The 24,209-nt window shown below is 41.6% G+C and overlaps 2 protein-coding genes across 3 annotated transcripts in view; both read left to right on the forward strand.

Annotated features, from left to right (window-relative positions):
* LOC118397422 (flotillin-2) overlaps nucleotides 1-17,559 on the forward strand; it is a 32,725-nt gene extending 15,166 nt beyond the window's left edge. Inside the window, exons 5-11 of the mRNA XM_035792143.2 lie at nucleotides 1,262-1,380; nucleotides 1,830-1,943; nucleotides 3,235-3,354; nucleotides 3,675-3,889; nucleotides 4,202-4,385; nucleotides 13,318-13,467; nucleotides 13,764-17,559. Coding sequence (XP_035648036.1) covers nucleotides 1,262-1,380; nucleotides 1,830-1,943; nucleotides 3,235-3,354; nucleotides 3,675-3,889; nucleotides 4,202-4,385; nucleotides 13,318-13,467; nucleotides 13,764-13,802 — 941 coding nt within the window. The 3' untranslated portion in view covers nucleotides 13,803-17,559. The remainder of the gene's footprint in view (nucleotides 1-1,261; nucleotides 1,381-1,829; nucleotides 1,944-3,234; nucleotides 3,355-3,674; nucleotides 3,890-4,201; nucleotides 4,386-13,317; nucleotides 13,468-13,763) is intronic.
* A 136-nt stretch (nucleotides 17,560-17,695) lies between these two features.
* Nucleotides 17,696-22,994, forward strand: LOC118397423 (protein FAM222B-like). 2 transcript variants are annotated; one of them, XM_035792146.2, is made up of 3 exons: nucleotides 17,696-18,250; nucleotides 20,067-20,197; nucleotides 20,378-22,994. In XM_035792146.2, the coding sequence occupies exons 2-3, from the start codon at nucleotides 20,113-20,115 to the stop codon at nucleotides 22,561-22,563; spliced, it is 2,271 nt and encodes a 756-aa protein (XP_035648039.1). In that variant the 5' UTR covers nucleotides 17,696-18,250; nucleotides 20,067-20,112; the 3' UTR covers nucleotides 22,564-22,994. The 2 variants fall into 2 exon arrangements, with proteins under 2 accessions (XP_035648039.1, XP_035648040.1); XM_035792147.2 differs by having other exon boundaries at nucleotides 17,696-17,995.
* Nucleotides 22,995-24,209: the final 1,215 nt, after the last annotated feature.

Raw genomic sequence — 24,209 nt, forward strand, 5'->3', positions numbered from 1 at the left:
CTGTGGACAAAGTGAAAGCAGCTGTGGAATACTTCCACAGGAGCACAGTAGGTGCTGAAAAATTAAAGTCTACACAACGCCAGATGGGGATGTCTGAGCTGAGGCCTAAAAAAGACTGCACTACAACTTGGAATTCAACATTTTATATGTTGAAGCGGTTTCTTGAGTTAAATGATGCCATCATCTCTACCCTGGCCATTGTCAATGCATCTGTTTGTAAGATTTATATGCACTTTGTTTATATACATTAAAGTTAAACTTTAAATGCACATGTAATAGCATCTTTTTTTACATTTTCAATTTGTGGGATGCTGCAGTTTTGCAAATTGTTATTTATCTTTCTTTGATATGGTGCAATATTCTATTATACTGTTCAGATTGTGTACCGTTTTGAATGATTAGATTTATATGCATTTGGTAATATACATACAAAATGTATACTTTAAATCCAAAAATGTTTAATAGCATTCTTTTCCATAACAAACCAATGCATTTTTAAATACGTTGTGGTTAAGGTAGAGTATAATTTAATTTAATTCGACTTGTTTTAACACCAATCATAGTCATAGTATCTCAAACTGTTTGACTTGAAAAAATACAAAACATATATTTTTTTAATGAGCCATTTGAGAGCCAAAAGAGCCAGCTCCTTTTGGTGAGCTGAGCTGAGCCGAACAAGCCAGCTCACTGAAAAGAGACGGAATGCCCGTCACTAGTAAATGATATCTGAATGTTGGAGTGTGCCCTTGGTTTTCTGTAAATGAAAAAAAAAACAAAGGGTGCCATCCAGTTTGCTTAATTTAAGGAATTTTAAATGATTTATACTTTTACTTAGTATATTTTAAACCAAATACTTAGACTTTTACTCAAGTAGAATTTTACTGGGTGACTTTTACTTGAGTAATTTTCGATTTAAGGTAGCTTTACTTTTACTCAAGTATGGCAGTTGGGTACTTTTTCCACCATTGGTAACTTCTAAAACCACAAACATGAAATCCAAGAATATATAGACTGCACTATTGAAAAGTAAACATTGTGTTCTGTATTATGAGATTTTTATAATGTTTTACTATATGATGATGACGACTTTGTAGATCTGTGCTTTTAACAATGCATTTTGTCTATGTAAATACCCATGAATTTCAGTGATTATTTGACAACCATGTAGGATAGCTTTAATAAAGTAGTCAGTAAGTGAAGTTGGTCTATATCCAGTGTTGTAGAGACACTGACGGGCTCTGCTGCTCTCCCCTCTCCACAGGCACACTGACAGTGGAGCAAATCTACCAGGACAGGGACAAGTTTGCCCAGCTGGTAAGGGAGGTGGCAGCTCCCGATGTGGGCAGGATGGGCATCGAGATCCTCAGCTTCACTATCAAGGTGAGTCTGTTGGGGGTGCCATGAAGGCAGTTAAACACACCTTTTTTATATTTTGAATGTTGTTGTTTTTGCCTTTGCTGTGTTTATCGTGTGACTTTAAAAAATATATACATATATATTTTGCATTCCATGTGTATTGGTGCTTGTTTTCCTATGGAATTTAATGGATGATGTTGATTGGGAGGCGACTCCAATTAACTTGCCTTCACCGTTGTTGATTATGATTGATTGTGGACTGGTAGAATTTCTAATAGATAAGAATTAGCCTAGACTGTCACAGTTCCCATCAATGAGATCCACTTTTAATTATCAGCTCTTCAGGGCTACAATCAATTAGATGTTATCACATGTTGTTGGACATTTTATTGACATTTTTGTTCCCTCAAGTGTCTCAGGTTGTGTGTTGTAATCTGAGCTTGTGTGTGTGTGTGTGTGTGTGCGTGTTGTAGGATGTCTATGATAAACTGGACTACCTGAGCTCCCTGGGGAAAACTCAGACAGCAGCAGTTCAGAGGGATGCAGACATCGGTGTGGCAGAGGCAGAAAGGGATGCTGGGATAAGAGTAAGATTCAATGAACTTGATTAATTCCAGAGGGCAGTGTAATGAGTGTGTGCTGGTGACAGAGAAGTCAGGCGCAGGAGTGTGAACTTGGTATAAATGGAGCAGTTTAATAAATGCTAAAAAACTCAGAAAACCAATATATACAAAAATAATATAAAAAGGGTACAAAACCCGTCGCACACCAGAACATGACTTGCACAAAACATACAACAAACAATCACCAACAAAGACATAAGGGGAAACAGGGTTAAATACACAACATGTAATTGATGGGATTGAAACCAAATGTTTTATTTTATTTAACCAGGAAGGGCTCATTGAGATTAAAATCTATTTTTCAAGAGCGCCCTGGCCAAGATAGGCAGCACCAAGTCTTTACAAAACAATTACAGACAGACATCATGAAGAACTACAAGTAAATCTAGTAAAAACCATTGAATTCACAAGAGTATAAAACAGCAAATTAAAAACATTGACAGGTCAGGGAATCAGCCTCAAATCCTTCATCAGTGATTTAAAAACACCAATCGGGTCAAGTCCTTCCAGTTTAAAAGTATTTTGTAAGGTGTTCCAAGACGATGGCGCAGAGTACATAAAAGCTCTTTTACCAAATTCAGTTCGGACATTTGGAACAGTTAGCAGGATAAAGTCCAGTGAACGAAGAGAGTACCCACCACATTTCTGAACAATAAAAATGCACAAATAAGAAAAACAGGCCTTATTCCTAAAATAAAATCCCATTTTCAGCTTCAATGTTTTTGTAAGTTGTTGAATATGCAATTTAAAAGAGGCTGTCATCAATTAAAATGCCAAGATATTTATATGAAGTTACAACCTCAATCTCCTTGCCCTGACAGGTAGTAGTAATAGGTGAAAGGTTCAGAGGTCTATTTCTTGCATTAGAAAACACCATTCGTTTAATTGTGTCAGTATTGAGGATAAGCTTCAATTGACACAAGGTATGTTGAACAGTATAAAAAGCAGTTTGCATGTTCTGGAAAGCTTTTGTAAGAGACGAGGCACAACAGTAAATAACGTGTGATGGAAGACAAGACAAAACCAATGAAAAATGGATCAGCAATGTCTAGAAGGTCGGTGACGTCGACTGCCAAACACCACCCGAACAAGGAGAGGGACCAACTTCGGCGGAAGTTGTGACAGGCAGTTATTTCTGGGGCTCTGTTTGTCTGTATTAATATACATACTTTTCATTTGAGGGGTTTGTATGCTCATTTTATTAATTTCCTCTCACCCTCTCTCTCATGTATATTCTCTCTCACTCTCTCGTCAGGAAGCAGAGTGCAAGAAGGAGATGATGGATGTCAAGTTCCTGGCCGACACCAAGATGGCCGACTCCAAACGAAAACTTGAACTGCAGAAGGCTGCTTTCAACCAAGAAGTCAACACCAAGGTCTGCATGAACTTTATGCTCCACTCTTGAATGCCAGTTAAATCAGTACAGTGTGGTAGAAATTCCAGTCTACTAAATGATTCTATGATGTTGGTCCATCCAAGTCTTAATTATCATTAGGCGTTAGTAATTTAAGTAATGCGACATCTTACGTGATCAGAGAGCCTGGAATGAATATTGAATATAGCCCTAAGCAGCCAAATGCTCCCCCCAGCCAACCTTAACATTAAAACTCCTCTATCAACATGATCCTGTCTCTCTGTCTGTGTGCTTCAACATGGACGTCATGGTCATGTCTCTCTCTGTCCCTGTGTCTCCAGAAAGCAGAAGCTCAGCTGGCCTATGAGCTGCAGGCAGCTAAAGAACAGCAGAAGATCAGGCTGGAGGAGATAGAGATTGAAGTGGTTCAGAGGAAGAAGCAGATCACCATTGAGGAGAAGGAGATTGTCCGCACAGAGAAGGAGCTCATCGCCATGGTGAAGAGGCCTGCCGAGGCAGAGGCATACAAGATGCAGCAGCTGGCTGAGGGACAGAAGTAGGAACACCTTTTATATTATAACAGAACATATCCACAGTCTATTTCCCATTATATGTTTACCTATCTGTAACATACAAACTATGTCCTTCACTAGTGATTCCACTCAACTTTTGTGCAGTCTGGAATGCTTCAAGACATATAGATTGGTAGCACTTCATTTAACAGTGCAAAAATGTCCCGGTATTTACTAAGTGATCAGGTTAAATGGTAATCACACAATAATAGCATATGAATTACATACAAATTGTTTGTTTCGGAAATCAATCTAGTTTCCAATTTGTTCTGATACGAGTGTGTTGTGTCTTTCAGGATGAAGAAGGTTCTGATGGCCCAGGCAGAGGCAGAGAAGATCCGGAGGATAGGCGAGGCAGAGGCCTGCTCCATAGAGGCTATAGGGAAGGCTGAGGCTGAGAAGATGAGGCTGAAGGCTGAGGCCTACCAGCAGTATGGAGAGGCAGCCAAGACTGCTCTGGTCCTGGAGGCCCTACCCAAGGTAACACAAGTCATATTGTGTTTATTGTTTTTAAATGCAGTGTATCTACATGTGTGTTTGAATTGTTTAGATTTAATCAGATTAAATCACTACTGCCTTGACGAGGCCTTTAACCAGATGTATTCATGTTGAGGTAGTAATGTGTAGATTTACTGTAGACACCAATGTTGTAGTACTCAAGACCAGTCTCAAAACCATATATTGAGTATCTCTGTCTTGGCTTGGTGTCAGATCGGTCTTGACTCGGTCTCGGCAGTGAGTGTCTGTTTGCATCATAGACATGGATGGGCCTAGGTGGACAGAGGCCCACCCACTGGGGAGCCCTGGCAGGCCCATCCAATAAGCTTGATGTGGTTTAAACATGGTTATGGACTGTCTTTTTTTTCAAAAAAAAAAAAAAATGTGATATTGAGAGTGCAATTCTGAAAAATCTATAGCAAAACTCATAAAAAAAACACAGGATTTTGTCACACAGGGTGCCTTTCCTTCACTGGGCAGGCCGTTTGGGAACTTCTTTGGCAAAATTAGAGTATACCCACTTCTCCAGGCACCACTACACCATTGCATAGGGACGATGGAAAGACAGCAGTCACACACAGCATGATGTTAACCTCTCTGGGATATGTGGGACGGTAGCGTCCCACCTCACCAACAGCCAGTGAAATTGCAGGGCGCCAAATTCAAAACCCACAGAAATCCCATAATTAAAATTCCTCAAGCATACAACTATTTTACGCCATTTTAAAGATAAACTTGTTGTAAATGCAGCCACTGTGTCCAATTTCAAAAAGGCTTTACGACGAAAGCACAACAAACGATTATGTTCGGTCAGCACCTAGTCACAGAAAAACACAGCCATTTTTCCCGCCAAAGAGAGAAGTCACAAAAATCAGAAATAGAGATAGAATTAATCACTAACCTTTGATGATCTTCATCAGATGACACTCATAGGACTTCATGTTACACAATACATGCATGTTTTGTTTGATAAAATTCATATTTATATCAGAAAATCTGAGTTTACATTGGAGCATTCCATTCACTAGTTCCAAAAACATCCAGTGATTTTGCATAGCCACATCATTCAACAGAAATACATCATAAATGTAGATGATAATACAAATTATACACATGGAATTATAGATATACCTCTCCTTAATGCAACCGCTGTGTCAGATTCTGTTTTTAAGTTACGGAAAAAGAAACGCATGCAATAATCTGAGGCGGCGCTCAGAACAATAGAAAAATTAGCCTCCATGTTGGAGTCAACAGAAAAAAGAACACGCATGATAAATGTTTCCTTACCTTTGATGAACTTCATCAGAATGCAGTCCTAGGAATCCCAGGTCCACAATAAATGCTTGATTTGTTCAATAATGTCTGTTGTTTATGTCCAATTAGCTACTTTGGTTAGCGCGTTTGGTAAACAATTCCAAAGTCACAAAGCGCGTCCACTATAACGGGACGAAATGTCCAAAAGTTCCGTAACAGTCAGTAGAAACATGTCAAACGATGTACTGAATCAATCTTTAGAATGTTGTTTACATACATCTTGAATAACGTTCCAACTGGAGAATTATAATGACTTCAAATGAGAGGTGGAACGCAGGTCCTTCCCTTGTGAACGCGCATAGTGAAAGCATGGTCAACTCGTGGCAGTGGTGACTATTTCCTGTCTCATTCGACCCCCCTTCACATTAGTCATCAGACAAAGTTCTATTGAATGTTGACATCTAGTGGAAGGCGTAGGAAATGAACTCATCCATATCTCGCTGTAATTTCAATGAGAGCTAGGTTGAAAATCTGCCACCCCCAGAAAAAATCCAAACAGGAAGTGGAATTTCTCAGGTCTTTGCCTGCAATATGAGTTCTGTTATACTCACAGACATAATTCAAACTGTTTTAGAAACTTCAGAGTGTTTTCTATCCCATACTAATAATAATATGCATATATTAGCAACTGAGACTGAGGAGCTAGCCGTTTACAATGGACACCTTTTCAACCAAGCTACTCAATACTGCCCCTGCAGCCATAAAAAGTTAATGCAACCGCTGTGTCAGATTTCAAAAAAACTTTACGGAAAAAGAAAACCATGCAATAATCTGAGTACGGCGCTCAGACACAAAAACAAGCAATGCAGATACCCGCCATGTTGTGGAGTCAACAGAAGTCAGAAATAGCATTATAAATATTCACTTACCTTTGATGATCTTCATCAGAATGCACTCCCATGAATCCCAGTTCCACAATGAATGTTTGTTTTGTTTGATAAATTATGGACTTTATGTCCAAATACCTCCTTTTTGTTTGCGCGTTTAGTACACAAATCCAAACTCACGAGGCGCGGGCAAGTCCAGGCGAAAGTTCTGACGAAAAGTCATATTACAGTTCGTAGAAACATGTCAAATGAAGTATAGAATCGATCTTTAGGATGTTTTTATCATACATCTTCAATAATGTTTCAACAGGAGAATTCCTTTGTCTGTAGACATGCAATGGAACGCAGCTAACTCTCACGGGAGCACGCGAGACTGAGCTCATGGCACTCTGCCAGACACCTGACTCAATCAGCTCTCATTCCCCCCTCCTTCACAGTAGAAGCCTCAAACATGGTTCTAAAGACTGTTGACATCTAGTGGAAGCCTTAGGAAGTGCAATATGACCCCATAGACACTGTATATTCGATAGACAATGACTTGAAAAACTACAAACCTCAGATTTCCCACTTCCTGGTTGGATTTTTTCTCAGGTTTTTGCCTGCCATATGAGTTCTGTTATACTCACAGACATCATTCAAACGGTTTTTTAGAAACTTCAGTGTTTTCTATCCAAATCTACTAATTATATGCATATTACAGCTTTTAAGCCTGAGTAGCAGGCAGTTTACTCTGGGCACCTTTTTATCCAAGCTACTCAATACTGCCCCCCCAGTCCCAAAGAAGTTAAAGGATAAGCAGTCTGTAAACTCAGACATAAGCCAGCAGGTCCCAATCATAAGAATACAATACCATTAAGTTTTTCCCAATAAATGTGTAACTATTACATCCCAATACATTTCACATTTAGCACACAAAGTAACCCGTGACCTAAAGTTTAAAGTGGAACTGAGTGTTTTAACTACTATGCAGATATAAAACAGACAATCATGATATTAGTCCAAAATATCAAATTCTCAGTTTTATGCTACAAAACCAACTACATACAAGGTTTTTAAAATGCTATATTTCACTCAACTTCCCATGACGTACACTAAGGTATTGTTGGCAGAATAGATGGATGCAGTTCAATGCATGATTAACTTCTTGCGTCGAGCCATCCCGGATCCGGGATCGTGACTACAGCCTCAAGCCCATTACCATAACGCAACGTTAACTATTCATGAAAATCGCAAATGAAATCAATATGCTAGCTCTAAAAGCTTAGCCTTTTGTTAACAACACTGTCATCTCAGATTTTCAAAATATGCTTCTCAACCATAGCAAAACAAGCATTTGTGTAACAGTATTGATAGCTAGTGTAGCATTTAGCGTTAGCATTCAGCAGGCAACATTTACACAAAAAACAGAAAAGCATTCAAATAAAATAATTTACCTTTGAAGAACTTTGGATGTTTTCAATGAGGAGACTCTCAGTTAGATAGCAAATGTTCAGTTTTTCCTGAAAGATTATTTGTTTAGGACAAATCTCTCCGTTTTCTGCGTCACGTTTAGCTACGAAAAAAACCTGTATCCAGGATTGTGTAAATATATCTGCAAGCTCATTAGCATAACGCAACATTAACTATTCATGAAAATCGCAAATGAAATAAATCTATTTGCTCTCAAGCTTAGCCTTTTGTTAACAACACTGTCATCTCAGATTTTCAAAATATGCTTCTCAACCATAGCAAAACAAGCATTTGTGTAACAGTATTGATAGCCTAGCATAGGATTATGCCTGGCATTCAGCATGCAACATTTTCACAAAAAAAACAGAAAAGCATTCAAATAAAATCATTTACCTTTGAAGAACTTCAGATGTTTTCAATGAGGAGACTCAGTTAGATAGCAAATGTTCAGTTTTTACAAAAATATTATTTGTGTTGACAAATCGCTCCGTTTTCTTCATCACGTTTGGGTAAGAAAAAAAACGAAAATTAAGTCATTAAAACGCGAACTTTTTTCCAAATGAACTCCATAATATCGACAGAAACATGGCAAACGATGTTTAGAATCAATCCTCAAGGTGTTTTTCACATATCTATCGATGATAAATCCTTCGTGGCAGTTGACTTTCTCTTCTGAAGAAATGGAACCTAGAGATTACGCAATAATTTCGACACAGGACACCGGGCGGACCCCTGGTAAATGTAGTCTCTTATGGTCAATCTTCCAATGATATGCCTACAAATACGTCACAATGCTGCAGACACCTTGGAGAAACGACAGAAAGGGCAGGCTCATTCCTGGCGCATTCACAGCCATATAAGGAGACATTAGAACACATCGTCTTCAGAATCTGGGGCATTTCCTGTATGAAACTTCATCTTGGTTTCGCCTGTAGCATTAGTTCTGGGGCACTCACAGATAATATCTTTGCAGTTTTGGAAACGTCAGAGTTTTTTCTTTCCAAAGTTGTCAATTACATGCATAGTCGAGCATCTTTTCGTGACAAAATATCTTGTTTAAAACGGGAGCGTTTTTTATCCAAAAATTAAAAGAGCGCCCCCTATCTCGAAGAAGTTAATATAATTCACCAATACATGTCTTATTAGTACGAAAAATATTATCTGGTTGTAAATCACAGCTGGCCTAGTACATTGTTTGCTGCCTCCATTCGGACAAATGTAACTAAGGCTAGGAATATCAATACAATCAACCTAGCAAGGGCAATGATCAAAAGTCAGTCAATGTGGCTAATAGGCTAGCATATCTATTTATGTAGCAAGCTAAAAGCACAGAGCCTAATGTTAGCTAGCTAGCGGCTAGGCGGATGCCATTGGAGTGGGAGTGACGGACTTTCTCCACTCATAATTTTTCAGTGGCTATACACAGCTAGAGATGCAGGTGTCATTTGGTTAGCTAGCAAAAACTTGAATGACTGTTATCCAGTTAGCATATCTCTTGATTTGGCAAATTCACTCTGGTTGTTTACTCTGATTTCAGAGCACTCTGGTCTGAGTGTGCCAGAGCACAGAACAACTGATATGACAGGTGTCAGTGAAAGTAGGCAAAAACAGTAATAGTTGGTCAAGAACGCTCAATAGGACTGTAAAGTTCCCAGATGTAAGAGGACTCCTGTGGTGTTTACATATTTGCAGAAATCCATTCAGGTGTATTTTGGCTTTTGGTGAATGCTTTCTAATGATCTAAAGTTGCGCTGTTGCAACTGCCTGTAAACACACAGTCCAGTTCAAAGTGAATAAAGGCAGGCCCTTGTGATGGCTTGTTTGTATGAAGGCCTACAGTAGCTCTGATTGGCTATAGCGCACTGGTCTGTGTAGACTCCGGTTCTGGACAAGACAGAGGTTTTTATTCAGTTTTATCTACTGCAGTGTCTATTAATAGTCCAAACGCAAGGCCTCTTTCCCACTCTATAATACTATATAATTTTCACAGCTGCCTTAGTATACGTAATTCCCAAACATTCTAAGAATTGATGAAAACGTGAAAATGATCATATCTAAGTGGTCGCTTGTCATAAAAAAAAGTTTCATTCTTTCTGGGGGTGTATATGAACACATTTTCATAAGATTTAATTTAGCTAAACTGCTTTCAGTTCCATTTTAAAATAACTTATTTTCTACATAATGTTGCTGCTACCGTCTCTTATGACCGAAAATAACTTCTGGACATCAGAACAGAGATTACTCACCTCGAACTGGACAAAGATTTGAATGAGTCCGACGCAAAGATATACTGATTTATCGGGAACGGGCCCAAATCCCCGTCATTTGCGTGAAGGATAGATGGAGAAAAGGGTGGTGGAGATCGGACTACCTTCTGAGAATTCATAGGCGAGTTAGTTGCCATCTGTTTTATTGGCCAACGTGCAATCATTGGAAAACAAAATTAATCTATGAGCAAGATTATCCTACCAACAGGACATTAAAACTGTAATATCTTATGTTTCACCGAGTTGTGGCTGAATGACAGCATGGATAAAGCTGGCGGGATTTTCTATGCATCGGCAGGACAGAGAAGCTACGCCTGGTAAGACTATGGACGGGGGTGCGTGTCTATTTGTCAAAAACAACTGGTGTGCGATGTCTAATATTAAAGGAGGCTCAAGGTATTGCTCTACCTTATGATAAGCTGTAGACCACACTATCTACCAATAGTATTCTCATCTGTATGATTTGTTGCCGTCTATTTACCATCATAAACCGATGCTGGCACTAAGACTGCACTCAGCGAGCTGTATAAGGCCGTAAGCAAACAAGAAAATGCTTATCCAGAAACGGCGCTCCTATTGGCCGGTAACCTTAATGCAGGCAAACTTAAATCTGTTTCACCTAATTTCTACCAGCATGTGCAATGTCTAATATGCAACCAGAGGGGGGAAAAAAACTCTACACCACCTTTACTCCACACACTCATACAAAGCTCTCCCTCGCCCTCAATTTGGTGAATATGTCCATAATTCTATCCTCCTGATTCCAGCTTACAAGCAAACACTAAAGCAGGGAGTACCAGTGACTCGCTTTAAACAGGTCAACATTCACAAAGCCGCGAGGCCAGACGGATTACCAGGACGTGTACTCAAAGCCAAGCTTCCTGCCATCCAGGACCTATATACTAGGCGATATCAGAGGAAAGACCCACAAATTGTTGTCAAAGTCTCCAGTCACGCAAGTCATAGACTGTTCCTTCTGCTACCGCACGGCAAGCAGTACCGTAGCACCAAGTCTCCGACCAAAAGGCTCCTTAATAGCTTCTACCCCCAAGCCATAGACTGCAATTAGGGGGCGGCAGGGTAGCCTAGTGGTTAGAGAGTTGGACAAGTAACCGAAAGGTTGCAAGTTCAAATCCCCGAGCTGACAAGGTACAAATCTGTCATTCTGCCCCTGAACAGGCAGTTAACCCACTGTTCCTAGGCCGTCATTGAAAATAAGAATTTGTTCTTAACTGACTTGCCTAGTTAAATAAAGTTTTTTTTTTTTTTTAAATGGCCACCCGGACTGCTTCTTCCCTAAATAGTTATTCCATAGTTTAGAGCTGTGTTTTGGGTCATTGTAGGAGGAAATTGGATCCATTTAAGCGCTGTCCACAGGGCATGGCATTGCAAAATGGAATGATAGCCTTCCTTCTTCAAGATCCCTTTTACCCTGTGCAAACCTCCCACTTTACCACCACCAAAGCAACCCCAGAACATCACATTGTCTCTACCGTGCTTGACAGATGGCGTCAAGTGCTCCTCCAGCATCTTTTCTGCGTCTCACGAATGTTCTTCTTTGTGATCTGAACACCTCAAACTTAGATTAATCTATCTGTCCATAACACTTTTTGGTTACTGGCCCAACGCTCTAACCATTAGGCTACCTGCCGCCCCTACCGTCATATCTGATCAATTTGATATTTTAAAGGACAAAAATTGCTTTCTTTTCAAAAACTGACATTTCTAAGTGACCCCAAACTTTTGAACTGTAGTGTACATGTACAAATTACCTTGACTAACCTGTACCCTCACACATTGACTCGGTACCCCCTGTATATAACCTTGCAACTTTGTTTATTATTTTTTACTTTAGTTTATTTGGTAAATATTTTCTTAACTCTTTTTTTGAACTGCACTGTTGGTTAAGGGGTTGTAAGTAAGCGTTTTACAGTAAGGTCTACTACACCTGTTGTATTCTGCGCTTGTGACAAATAGATTTTGTTCAAATCAAACTTCATCTAGCTAGACCGTGGGAAAACTACAGCTCACTATTGAGCAGTGACCAGTTGGCCAGCAAGAAGGCAGAAGTTTCCATATGTTTTTGTAAAAACAGTCCTACCCGTTAAGTCAAAATGTGATTGGTTGATTCCACTGTCACTCCAAATTTTGTCCTAATACAGTTGAATCCCAGACACCTTTATTTAGCCTATCCAATGGCTGATTTTTAACTAGCTAGATTTAGCTCCCTAGAGATCAGTGAAGTTATATCCTGATTGGATTTTTTCCCCCTTCAGTGTTAACCCTTTCCAACAAAAACTGAAGAGATTAAATCAGAACATCATTGAAGATAGTTATATAATTATCATTATTGTATTATAATCATTATTTTATAAATCCTTAGCCCTTCTCTGAAAGTGTAGAAGGCCCATTGTTCCCCACTGTGTTTGGGTTAGTAATAATTTGTAGAGTCGCTATATTTTCCATCAGCATGCATTTTTTCAGTATTCTGAATGTCCAAAGAATCCATATGTTCTGAAATATGAACACAGAAATATTGGACATTTTTAACTCTTATTATGGTGGTGATTTGGCAAATGGTGGTTTTGAATTGGACATTTTTCTGGTCTCAGTCTTTACTCGGTCTCGGACCCCTTGTCCCTCTCCCGGTCTCGGTCTTGGCTCTGACTGGTCTTGAACACAACATTGGTAGACACACTCATTATCATGCCCCCAGGTAAACCTAGTCACATTTAATATGAATAAAGCAGTAATAAACAGTTAATCTCATCACTGTAATAATGACAAGCCAGTGTTTGACATTTATTTGTTTGTTTCTTTTTGACTGGACAAAGTACAGTAGTATCAGTCATAACCCACCAGTGGTTATCTACAGTATCTTTGTCAGCCAGTGTTAGAGGTGGTAGTACAAGTGGAGATTACACCATTTTAAAGTGACTCACAAGTGATTTGTTCAACCAGGGGTTGATGTAATATGACATCATATACCTTAAACCTGTCTTGTGATGTGAGCACAATACAAAAAAAAAACATCTCAATGTGCCCGTGTCTTTCTAGATTGCAGCCAAGGTGGCGGCACCGCTGGCCAGGACCAATGAGATAGTCATCCTGAGCGGGAAGGGCAACCGTGTGACTGGTGAAGTGAATCGCCTCCTGGCTGAACTTCCAGTGTCCGTCAACGCCCTCACTGGAATTGACCTATCAAAGGTAATTAGTGGTGTGGTCTATGGTATGTGAAACATATATTAGTGTGTCTATAGAAATAGAATTACACTCATTATTGCTGCCAGATGGTCCACCTATCATGGAACATTGACTTGAAAAGAGTGGTAATGTCTGTTCTAGTAATTCTATGAATTAGCTCATATGTTGCATAGGATCCTATTGGTGCTGTTGGATTTTCCAGCCTACATGCAATTTTTTCAGAAATATTGAAATTAAACCTTAGAATACAATATTTTTTTCTAACCTAAATTTAATTGTTTTTGTTTTCTATTCAACAGATCCCACTACTGCAGAAGATGACCTATGCTCAGTCCTGAAAACAATCTCTCCCTTCTACTCTGATATCTGTTTTATGCACTCCCATAGACTGCCTTCAATACACTTGAAATTATATACACACACACACACACACACAGTGGGGAGAACAAGTATTTGATACACTGCCGATTTGGCAGTTTTTCCTACTTACAAAGCATGTAGAGGTCTGTAATTTTTATCATAGGTACGTACACTTCAACTGTGAGAGACGGAATCTAAAACAAAAATCCAGAAAATCACATTGTATGATTTTTAAGTAATTAATTAGCATTTTATTGCATGACATAAGTATTTGATACATCAGAAAAGCAGAACTTAATATTTGGTACAGAAACCTTTGTTTGCAATTACAGAGATCATAAGTTTCCTGTAGTGCTTGACCAGGTTTGCACACACTGCAGCAGGGATTTTGGCCCACTCCTCCATACAGACCTTCTCCAGATCCTTCAGGTTTCGGGACTGTCGCTGGGCAATACGGACTTTCAGCTCCCTCCAAAGATTTTTTATTGGGTTCAGGTCTAGAGACTGGCTAGGCCACTCCAGGACCTTGAGATGCTTCTTACGGAGCCACTCCTTGTTTCCACCTCCATGCTTCACGGTTGGGATGGTGTTCTTGGGGTTGTACTCATCCTTCTTCTTCCTCCAAACACGGCGAGTGGAGTTTTGACCAAAAAGCTCTATTTTTGTCTCATCAGACCACATGACCTTCTCCCATTCTTCATCTGGATCATCCAGATGGTCATTGGCGAACTTCAGACGGGCCTGGACATGCGCTGGCTTGAGCAGGGGGACCTTGCGTGCGCTGCAGGATTTTAATCCATGACGGCGTAGTGTGTTACTAATGGTTTTCTTTGAGACTGTGGTCCCAGCTCTCTTCAGATCATTGACCAGGTCCTGCCATGTAGTTCTGGGCTGATCCCTCACCTTCCTCATGATCATTGATGCCCCACGAGGTGAGATCTTGCATGGAGCCCCAGACCAAAGGTGATTGACCGTCATCTTGAACTTCTTCCATTTTCTAATAATTGCGCCAACAATTGTTGCCTTCTCACCAAGCTGCTTGCCTATTGTCCTGTAGCCCATCCCAGCCTTGTGCAGGTCTACAATTTTATCCCTGATGTCCTTACAGAGCTCTCTGGTCTTGGTCATTGTGGAGAGGTTGGAGTCTGTTTGATTGAGTGTGTGGACATGTGTCTTTTAAACAGGTCACGAGTTCAAACAGGTGCAGTTAATACAGGTAATGAGTGGAGAACAGGAGGGTTTCTTAAAGAAAAACTAACAGGTCTGTGAGAGCCGGATTTCTTACTGGTTGGTAGGTGATCAAATACGTATGTCATGCAATAAAATGCTAATTAATTACCTAAAAATCATACAATGGGATTTTCTGGATTGTCTTTTCAAATTCCGTCTCTCACAGTTGAAGTGTACCTATGATTAAAAAAATGACAGACCTCTGCATGCTTTGTAAGTGGGAAAACCTGCAAAATCTGCAGTGTATCAAATACTTGTTCTCCCCACTGTATATATATTTTTTTATATGAAGTGAATTTTTTTTTACCTCTGGTGCCTTAATTTCTACAGGACCAGAATATCTGCATGTACTGCTGCTCCTTTATATACTCTATGTATCTTCGAGTTCACTACTTTTTTAATCATGAAAGACTTTTACAATCAGTAGATCACATGGGATGCATTGTTATCATTTAGCATGAACTGAGCCTTTTTTTGTTTAACTTATATACCTCTAGTCTCTACCTTACCATGTAATTTCAGTGAACAGTTAGCTGTTAAGAAGAGCAACCTCAGTGATTTTCTTCCAAAGGTGTACTCACCTTGCCAATTATACACTTCATGATTACTGAGTCATTATCCATTCTTGCTATCATGTGATTATTGTATAGGTTATGGAAATTACTGTACTCTGTGTATAACTTTTAATTTAACTGATTTTATTTGTATCCTTTTATGATGAGTTATGGGTTTTCACAATCAGGTGACAATTTGTATGAAGTGCTACTTAAAATAAGGTGCTATCCTCAAATTTATTTAGGCTTCTACTACAAAACTCTGAGTAACTGGGAATTCTTCCCACTCAACAAGCAATCATGTGTTTTCATTTAGTTGTATGTTGTAAAAAAATATGTTTAGTACATTATTCCTAACACTTTCATTTATAGCAACAATAATGGCCTTTTTTTTAAAACTAATCACAGAAACCTGATTGCCAGACCTTTATTTCTTTGGCTACGATGCATGTTTCTGAATTGGCTCAAAGTAAGTTGAAGTACTGAATTGACTTGAAGTTTGAGGGAGAGATTATGAATTTTGTGGGATGCTATGGTCCAGGGTAATTTATTGAGAGAACTCTTTGCCCTGGAGAAGGTTCAGTATGTGAAATATTGAAGGGTTTTTGAGTCAAAGAAGAAGTAAAATGGTGTTACTCATAGCCAAATACTAGTCATTGCACCTTATCATTTTTTATTATACACAAGTTTTTTTTTATATATATATAAAAAAAACATGAGCTGGGATATGTTTAAGAAATGAGTTTGTTCATTCTGTTGATTTCTTAATTTCATGTTTAATTTGATTAGTGTGACTTGACTAACATTGAGACACTTATTTTTTTATTTTTTTTTTGGGGGGGGGGGGGTTGCAGTTTTATATAGTAATATGTCAATGTTAAACCATGTAAGACAGCCCTTCAGGTTCTGTGCACAATGTAATTTTAGCTAAAGATAACTTTGTATATCATACACTTGTCAGAGAAAGATATCACTCCTGTTCAGACAATGCTATTCAATGTATTTAGTAATTTATCTTGCTTTTAATGAAATATAATTGAGAATGGGTATATGTGCTGTTATACTATTGTCATTCCACATTACCTCCATGTTTATGATCTGTTTGTTGAGCTCATTCCAAGACGGATAATCACAATCTGATTATATTGGCTTTTTTTGTGGAGGTAGACTAACTTTCTTCTTGTTTAGTATCACTATTTACGTTATAATCTTAAACAAGGTGGAGAGTAGCCCTTTGTACAAGGATAGGGAAATGGCAGATCTTGTTCATTTTTAATATATGTGGATGCCATCATCACTGATTTGGTGACTTGCACTATTTAACATAAGATCATGGGAAATGGCAAACCAAGATGGGAAAAGTCCAGCTATCATGTAAGTAGACCGATTCTTACTTGCTCAGTGCTTTTTTTGTAAAGAATATCAGTTCTCAAACAATGTTCAATTGGAAAAATGTTGTCCTTTCCCCCTCCCAGACATATCGTAACGTTCTTTGTAATAAGTCAACTGTAAGTTACTACTATGAAGGACTGTGAAACTGTTATGTTTATTTTTTGCTGCCCTCGTTGATTTGACTCATTGCAGCCAATGTAATTTTTCTAATACTGTGAAAATGTGTCAGTTGTGTAGCAGCTGTAATTTTGATTTTTGAGTTGCATTGTGGCTTCACGTCCAAATGCATTGTTCTGGCTAAGCATACAATGTCTTCAGTGGTTTGTCTACAAATTGTATGTTTGATCCAGAGGTAATTTGGAATGTGCTTTTGTAATTTTTTGTGTGAAAATCATCACTTTACTGTTGTGTCAAATGTAGAGAATCATTCACAGTGCATGTACTTATGCCACCAGTTTTGTGGTAATGTAGATGTTTTTTCTCAACAGGACACAAGTGACCCTACATATGTGTGAATGTTATTCATCTGTAACATTATATAAAATTACCATATTTGTCATCATCTGTCATTCTAATGAAATTACAACAAATAGTTGTGCTGTTTTTCTAATGGCAATGTAATAATTCAGTAGACAACAGGGTGGGTGTACATCATAGATATTGATATATGGTCTGGGGTGAACAGTATGATCAAAGCTGGCTGACACATTCATGGCATGTAAAACCAGTTAGTAAAGTATTGCATTCTAGCAAGACTAACTTGAGCCAAGGCTTGTCATTCATTCAATCAATCCTTATCATAATTCGTTTTTAAAACCTCTTGCATGAAGAATCTCAGCACTTCCATCTCTTGTCAGATCACCAAGGAATATTAGTCAGGCATTCAGTATGCACACCTAAAATATACCGAATAAAGGGCCTAGAACTCCGGGTGCCTAATGCGCATGCCTTCTCAAAGTTTCTGTTGCAGAAAGCAAGCAGTAGAAAAAGCATCGGTGAGCTAACATCATAACCAAAATATCGATGTTCGATCATCTCTCAAGAATGTTTTCACAAATACCTTTCTCTTGATTTCGCGGGGGAGTATGTATTTTGCGAATTATGACTTTCCAGCGTTTCCTTTTGCAAAATGTTTACTTCAGTAGCTGTCAGACGCCGGTTATGATAGCTGGCTAACGTTAGCTAGTTAACCTAGCTGATCGCTAGCAGCACAAAGAAGTGTTCAATGCTTTGTGGTGCTATGACTCGAGGTATTTAACACTAGCTTGTTTGATCGCTATATTGCTTGCTTCTTTATCAACTGACTAACTTAATGGTTAACTTCTCGTGTAAACAGTACGTTAGCCTAAGCAACGTTACTGATTAGAACTACAATGCCTGTGTTGTGTAGTTTGTTTGGAAAAAAAGTAATTTTTGGCACGCTAATATTGTGTAGCTAAATAGTTAGCGCTCATTTACATTTTAAGTGGTCTATTGACTACTAGACGACAATGCTACTCAACGATGACACCAGCTAGTTTGTATTTATAAGGTCTTTGTTCATAACTAGTTATATTAATGTCCTCGCATTCTAGATCAGAGAAACCCTACCCAGGCCAGAGCCAACGTTGAATGACTTATTGATATTTACGCAATGATGCAATAACATTTTATGGTAGACCTAGTCATCAGACTGTCTGAGTATATTTATTGTAACTAGTAGCTCCATCCTTTTCAAGAACTGGTCAGTGTAAGACTTTGCATTCTTGAGTCATTGGGACTTCTGGGTTCTGACAAATTTAGCTTTGTTCCAGAACTGAAAGGTGTTCTGGGTGACGTTAAAGCACCATTACATACTTTAAACACAGCTGTCCTGCATCACTTAGTATTGTAAAGCATTTACATTAGTCATTTAGCAGACTGATCCGGATTGACTTACAGTAGTGAGTGCATACATTTTCTTACTGGTCCCCCACTATTGGCCCAGCATCATTAGGGATTGGCCGGAGTAGGCAGTCATTGTTAGTAAAAATTTGTTCTTAACTGACTTGGTTAGATAAATTTTAAAAAAGGAATCGAACCCGCAACCCTGGGGTTGCAAGTGCCATTCTCTACCAACTGAGCTACACATAAGCACTAGACCTGAGCTCATTTTCCCTGGCTAAACAAGCATTTCGGTACACCCGCAATAACATCTAAATATGTCTTTGTGACCAATAACATTTTATTTAAACCAGCTGGCTAACGGAACTATGCTAGTTTTCAACCTCATTACCAAACTTCATATACTGTACTCTCAACTTCAAGACTCCTTTGCTAGTTATACAATCATGTAACTAAGTCATTTGCTGGAAAGAAACTTAAATTGTGTTTTGTTAAAGTCATGACCGTTTCAAGATATGTCGTAAGACGACAGTTGGCGGAGGATATCATTGCTACTTAACTGATCCAAGTTCAGTTTTGAGGTCCACCATCTTCATTGGCATAGGGTTAGCTGGAAGTATCTGACTGGTCTTGGAACTGTGACAACATGTAGGGATTTTTCCATATGTACATGGTCTTGTACCCTTACCCTTTTTTCAACTGACTTGTAGTTGTTGATTAAATCTGACTTTACTGGATTACTCATTAATAATGTCGAGTTAATTGACTCAAGAAAACTTGACAAAATATCAACTACACATCGCAATGGCTAAATTACTTCTGGAGGCTAAGGGTCTGTGGAGCTCCTCTTCCTCCTCACCACTCTATACCACTCTATGGGCCCTGGTCAGGAGTAGTACACTATATGGGGTGTAATTTGGGATGCAGATACAGAGATTGGTGGAACCAGCTTGAGGTTCTCTAGCCAGTAGCCATCATGCAGTATGTCCTGCTGTGCCCTGGGAAAGGAGAAACGGCGTCTCCATCTTAAGCCCTCTGCTCTGTCTGTCTAGCGGAAGGCTGGGTGTTTGCTGTAAAAGGCTGAGGCATAAATCCGGGCTGATTACCAACTGACTGCCATTTAAGAAAGGTTACAATGTACAGGAAATAAATAGCCTTATGGCTGAGTCATTTTACATGGTCAATGTGGCGTCTCTCTCTCAGCATGGTGAGGAGAGTGTTTCCCATGTTGCATTAGTGGAAGTGTGACATGCTGGCCTGTCTGCCAGCATCATCAGGTGACCCTACAACCCGATTTCTCTCCCACACGCAGATGAACACTGGACTTCAGCAATGTAAGTGTTTTTATCTGATAGAATTGAATACTATAGTTTCATAGAAATCTAAAATCAGTTTCCTATTCATATTTCTACTTAATGAGTTGTAAATCCTTTCCAGTCACTAGTTGAATGAAGAAACTTTGGTTATGCAAAAATTCCTTGTTCTGTCTCTCTCTGTCCTTCTTTCCATCCTAGGGGACACTACACAGAAGATGAGATCTGCCAACTATCCAACCCCAGCAGAATTAGATGCCTTTGCTAAGAAAGTCGCCAACAAGCCTCTGACCATAAAGATCTTCCCCAACAGTGTCAAAGTACCTCAGAGAAAGCACATCCGCCGCACAGTGAACGGGTTGGACACGTCCAGCCAGCGCCACAGCCCCTACCAGTCTCAGGTCAGCAGCACCAGAGCGGGCCTCCTAGCCGTCCTTCGCACTTCGACCGGGAAAAGCGCCATCAAAGACACAGACGGCAGCCAAGCCCATCTGCTTCCCAAAGAAGCCATGAACCTCCACAGCGGGTCGCTTGTCGCTCAAAGCTCTTTAAATCTCCCCGAGCCTGTCCCCCACCTCCAGGGCATGTCCCAAACCCAACACCAGGCATTGAACCAGAAACAGCACCTCCCCCACCCACATCCACAGCATGCTGTACAGCAACACAACATGGCTCATCGTGTGACTTCACAGCCACAGAATATTCCTCAACCTCACCCTAAAACTTTACAGCAACAGAACATGGCCCACCCTCAAACTTTACAGCGGCAACCAAGCTTGTCCCAGCTGCAAACTGTACAGCAGCAACAGCAGAATCTGGCGCACCCCCAGAATATCCAGCGGCAGCAAAGTTTGCCTCACACGCAGACTTTACGACAGCAAAATCAGACTCGGCCACAAACCTTACAGCAGCAGCATCTTTTTCATCCTCAGACGCTGCAGCACCAGACTCTTCCTCACCAACAAGCTTTAGTACAGCAGGCTGTGGCTCAGGCTCAAGGTCTCCGGCACCTGCCTGACTTAGCCCAGGCCCAGCCTCCACCTAGTCTGCAACATTCCCAGGGCATGCAGCAACCCCAGAGCCTGTCACAGCCTCTCCCCCAGGGCCTCCGGCACCAGCCTGACGTAGCCCAGTCCCAGCTTCCACCCAGTCTGCAACATTCCCAGGGCCTCCCCCCATCTCAGCAGTTCCCCCAGGCCTCCGGTGCCGGCCCTGGCCCTCCCTCTGCCCTGCAGCCCCAGCCAGGCCCCCCCTACGGCCCCAGGAAGCTGCCAGATGCAGACGTCCCGCCAAACGTAACTGTATCTACCTCCACCATCCCGCTATCCATGGCGGCCTGCCTGCACCACAACCGGCCGGGCACAGACCTGAGCATCATCGTGCACCAGATCAACCAGTTCTGTCAGGCTCGGGCCGGAATGGGTGCCACCTCGGTGTGTGAGGGCCAGATAGCCAACCCCAGCCCCATCAGCCGTAACCTTCTCATCAATGCCAGCTCCAGGGTCAACACACCCCACAATCTGGACCTCCTTCCCTCCGGCCTGCTGGGCCCCACAGAGAAGGTCCCTGGAGAGTCCCAGGGCCCTGCTGGTGGCTTACAGCCCAACATAGCTGTCATGAACAGGTTGCCACCTGCTTTCCACACTGACATAAAGCAGCAGTTACAGCAGCAGCAAGTACAGCAGTTACAACAGGTTCACCAGCAGCAACAACATAATCAGGTACAGCAGCTCCAACAGGTTCATCAGCAGCAACAGCTACAACATCAGTTACAGCAGCAACTCCAACAGCAACACTCCTGGAACCAGCACCAGCTGGGGCACATGCAGCACCTGCCTGAGGGAACCAACCCCAGCAAGAACCCCAGGAGAGAAATCCCCTCTGGGCCTGTCTTCCCTGCCAAGACCCTCAACTATCCCCACGTGCTGCTGGCCTCACAGCCACAAGCCTTCTACCTTAAACACCCATCAGACAAGACAACCCCCTCGCCCACTGTAACCGGCCCACCGGGTGGCACCATGCCCAGCTCCACCAACGGGTGCTACCTGCAGGCTCCATGGGGCAGTGTCCTACAAGCAGGCAATAGTGATGGTCTTGGCCCTCTGGATTTGGCCTTCCAGGGGGGCCCGTCAGGGGCCTCCATAGACTGCAGCACACCAGGATCACAGTACCGACCAGGAGCCAGACCCGGGTTCCCAGGTTCGGGTCAGACCAAGCTGATTAAGCAGAACGTGTCTGATTACCTGTCTGGGGATTTCCAGGCATTCCAGCATAACCCAGGTGCCATGGGGAAGATGCACAGGCCCCCCATGGGTAGAGCTCTAGCCCAGGGCCCAGAGCTAGGCAACGATAGAAATATCCCCGCTCATCACCCAGGCTATAGATAGCAGTCTTCACCTCACCAGTTGTGTGTCATGGTTGGTGAATGATTCAAGATTATTAGATAGATGGCAGTCTTCACCTCACCAGTTGTGTGTCATGGTTGGTGAATGATTCAAGATTATAATCAGGTGTCCACATGTTGTAGAGTTCTTGCAAGTGATCAATTGACTGTTCTCCCTAGTCGGTTGCTCCTGCTCTCAATGTTTAATCGCTGACTTATGTGTTTTAAAAGTAGGTCCTTAGCCCTTAAAGGTATCTGTTAAACCTTAGTGCCAGATTAAGGGTTTTTGATTGTAATTCTAATGATGAAGAATACTTACTCATACATTTACATCATTACATTTAAGTCATTTAGCAGACGCTCTTATCCAGAGCGACTTACAAATTGGTGCATACACCTTATGACAACCAGTGGAACAGCCACTTGCATCTAAATCTTGTTGGGGGAGAAGGGGGGTGAGAAGGATTACTTACCCTTACTTACCCTATCCTAGGTATTCCTTGAAGAGGTGGGGTTTCAGGTGTCTCCGGAAGGTGGTGATTGACTCCGCTGTCCTGGCGTCGTGAGGGAGTTTGTTCCACCATTGGGGGCCAGAGCAGCGAACAGTTTTGACTGGGCTGAGCGGGAACTGTACTTCCTCAGTGGTAGGGAGGCGAGCAGGCCAGAGGTGGATGAACGCAGTGCCCTTGTTTGGGTGTAGGGCCTGATCAGAGCCTGGAGGTACTGAGGTGCCGTTCCCCTCACAGCTCCGTAGGCGAGCACCATGGTCTTGTAGCGGATGCGAGCTTCAACTGGAAGCCAGTGGAGAGAGCGGAGGAGCGGGGTGACGTGAGAGAACTTGGGAAGGTTGAACACCAGACGGGCTGCGGCGTTCTGGATGAGTTGTAGGGGTTTAATGGCACAGGCAGGGAGCCCAGCCAACAGCGAGTTGCAGTAATCAAGACGGGAGATGACAAGTGCCTGGATTAGGACCTGCGCCGCTTCCTGTGTGAGGCAGGGTCGTACTCTGCGGATGTTGTAGAGCATGAACCTACAGGAACGGGACACCGCCTTGATGTTAGTTGAGAACGTCAGGGTGTTGTCCAGGATCACGCCAAGGTTCTTAGCGCTCTGGGAGGAGGACACAATGGAGTTGTCAACCGTGATGGCGAGGTCATGGAACGGGCAGTCCTTCCCCGGGAGGAAGAGGAGCTCCGTCTTGCTGAGGTTCAGCTTGAGGTGGTGATCCGTCATCCACACTGATATGTCTGCCAGACATGCAGAGATGCGATTCGCCACCTGGTCATCAGAAGGGGGAAAGGAGAAGATTAATTGTGTGTCGTCTGCATAGCAATGATAGGAGAGACCATGTGAGGTTATGACAGAGCCAAGTGACTTGGTGTATAGCGAGAATAAGAGAGGGCCTAGAACAGAGCCCTGGGGGACACCAGTGGTGAGAGCGCGTGGTGAGGAGACAGATTCTCGCCACGCCACCTGGTAGGAGCGACCTGTCAGGTAGGACGCAACCAAGCGTGGGCCGCGCCGGAGATGCCCAACTCGGAGAGGGTGGAGAGGAGGATCTGATGGTTCACAGTATCGAAGGCAGCCGATAGGTCTAGAAGGATGAGAGCAGAGGAGAGAGAGTTAGCTTTAGCAGTGCGGAGCGCTCCG

Source organism: Oncorhynchus keta, chromosome 18, assembly GCF_023373465.1.
Source record: "Oncorhynchus keta strain PuntledgeMale-10-30-2019 chromosome 18, Oket_V2, whole genome shotgun sequence".
Lineage (NCBI taxonomy): Eukaryota > Metazoa > Chordata > Actinopteri > Salmoniformes > Salmonidae > Oncorhynchus > Oncorhynchus keta.